Source organism: Rhagoletis pomonella, unplaced genomic scaffold (assembly GCF_013731165.1).
Source record: "Rhagoletis pomonella isolate Grant_MI unplaced genomic scaffold, Rhpom_1.0 Rhpom_scaffold_00001, whole genome shotgun sequence".
Classification (NCBI taxonomy): Eukaryota; Metazoa; Arthropoda; class Insecta; order Diptera; family Tephritidae; genus Rhagoletis; species Rhagoletis pomonella.
The window spans coordinates 39,293,185-39,294,693 of NW_023458555.1; the positions used below are offsets into that span (position 1 = coordinate 39,293,185).

At 40.1% G+C, this 1,509-nt stretch overlaps 1 protein-coding gene across 1 annotated transcript in view; it reads right to left on the minus strand.

Annotated features, from left to right (window-relative positions):
* LOC118744084 (keratin, type II cytoskeletal 1-like) overlaps positions 1–1,262 on the minus strand; it is a 9,388-nt gene extending 8,126 nt beyond the window's left edge. Inside the window, exon 1 of the mRNA XM_036476823.1 lies at positions 311–1,262. Within this exon, the coding sequence (XP_036332716.1) occupies positions 311–749 (439 nt within the window). The 5' untranslated portion in view covers positions 750–1,262. The remainder of the gene's footprint in view (positions 1–310) is intronic.
* Positions 1,263–1,509: the final 247 nt, after the last annotated feature.

The following is a 1,509-nucleotide window of genomic DNA, read 5'->3' on the forward strand; positions in this document are numbered from 1 at the left end:
AAAATTTGTAAAAAATTCAAATTGAATATGCAAGCGAACTTAACGCAAACATGAAAGAAAAAATTCCAACAAAACGCAATCGAAAACTATGCAAGAACAACAAATCGAAACAATTCATGATGTTTGGCGAAACAACATAAACACAAACAAAAACCAAAAAAAAAACAAAGCAAAAACGAGCGCAGCAGCAAAACTATTTAAAATATTGCAAATGAAAAGTAAAGAAATTGCCATGCAAATTGGCTGTGCGCTGCCGCTGCTGGTCCACTTCATGCTTGAATTTCTCATCCACTTCATATTTGCCATTTACCGGGCAAGTTGTGCAACAAGCTCGAGTGTGGCGGCGGTGGAGGACGTCCATCGTCCAGCATGAATCCTTGACCGGCGCCCATGCCAATGCTACCCATATCGATGCCACCGTTTCCTGTTGCGCCAGCGATACCGCCACCATGACCCATGCCAACGCCGCCGCCATGTCCTCCCACCATACCCATGCCGCCGGGACCACCACCACCAGCAGCATTCATGGCAGCACGTTGTTGTAGCGCAGCAAGACCAGCACCAAGTGGATGTTTGCCCACAGCCATCAGCTCACCAGTGGCGCCACCACCGCTCATATTAGCCATGCCCATGCCGGGTAGCATCATGCCCTCTGTTGTTTTGTGGTGGCGGGGTGGGAAGTGTGATTTTGTTGTTGAGCGATTTCGCGTTGATGTTAGTGGGTAGGTAATAAACGAAAATGTTGGCATTTTCCGGTTGGTTTTGTTGTTTCCGTTACACACATTTGTTGTTGAAGCGATACGGTGAAGGGGCGAAATAGCGGGGGAGCCATTGGATTAGCGACATAAAGTTGTAGGTTTCCATGGAACGCATACACACACACACACACAACAACACAGTTGGATGTGGGGGAGGCAAACATTTCCGTAGCAAAAACCGTGTGCAGTTAAAAGGAGAAATGCAAAGAGAATTATGAATTAGCAACGGATGTTATTGGAAAAAATTTTATATAAAAATACATAAATAGTTTTATACAAAGGTGCACATTTATGTTCGAGTATTTAGCTGGAATTTTTTATGTGCTCATTAACGTAGATTACAAGGTAAATCGTTAGTTGATATGGAAATGCTATTCCATATGATTTAATAATATTAGCTTGTCAGTGCAATAAAGTAGTATAATTGCAGCAAGTGGGCATACGTCATCGAAATGCAAATTCCGTATGGAACACATTTTGTGAATATATTTACATGTGTTTTAGTGTTAAAATTTTTTGTTGTCTCTGACTCGCCCTAAAAAATCCAAAATCTTCAAATTCTTTAAAACCTCTTTATTTACAATGTGCGAAAAAAAAAATAAAAAAAATTATTAAAAACACGCGAAACATTGAATATACTGACAAAACTAAGGGCCAGATATAGTAAAACTGCGTTTTTAGTTTTTCACTCCGACGTCAGGAGTTTTTTAAAGGACTTTGAAATTTTAAAGATATGATTAATTAAAAAAAA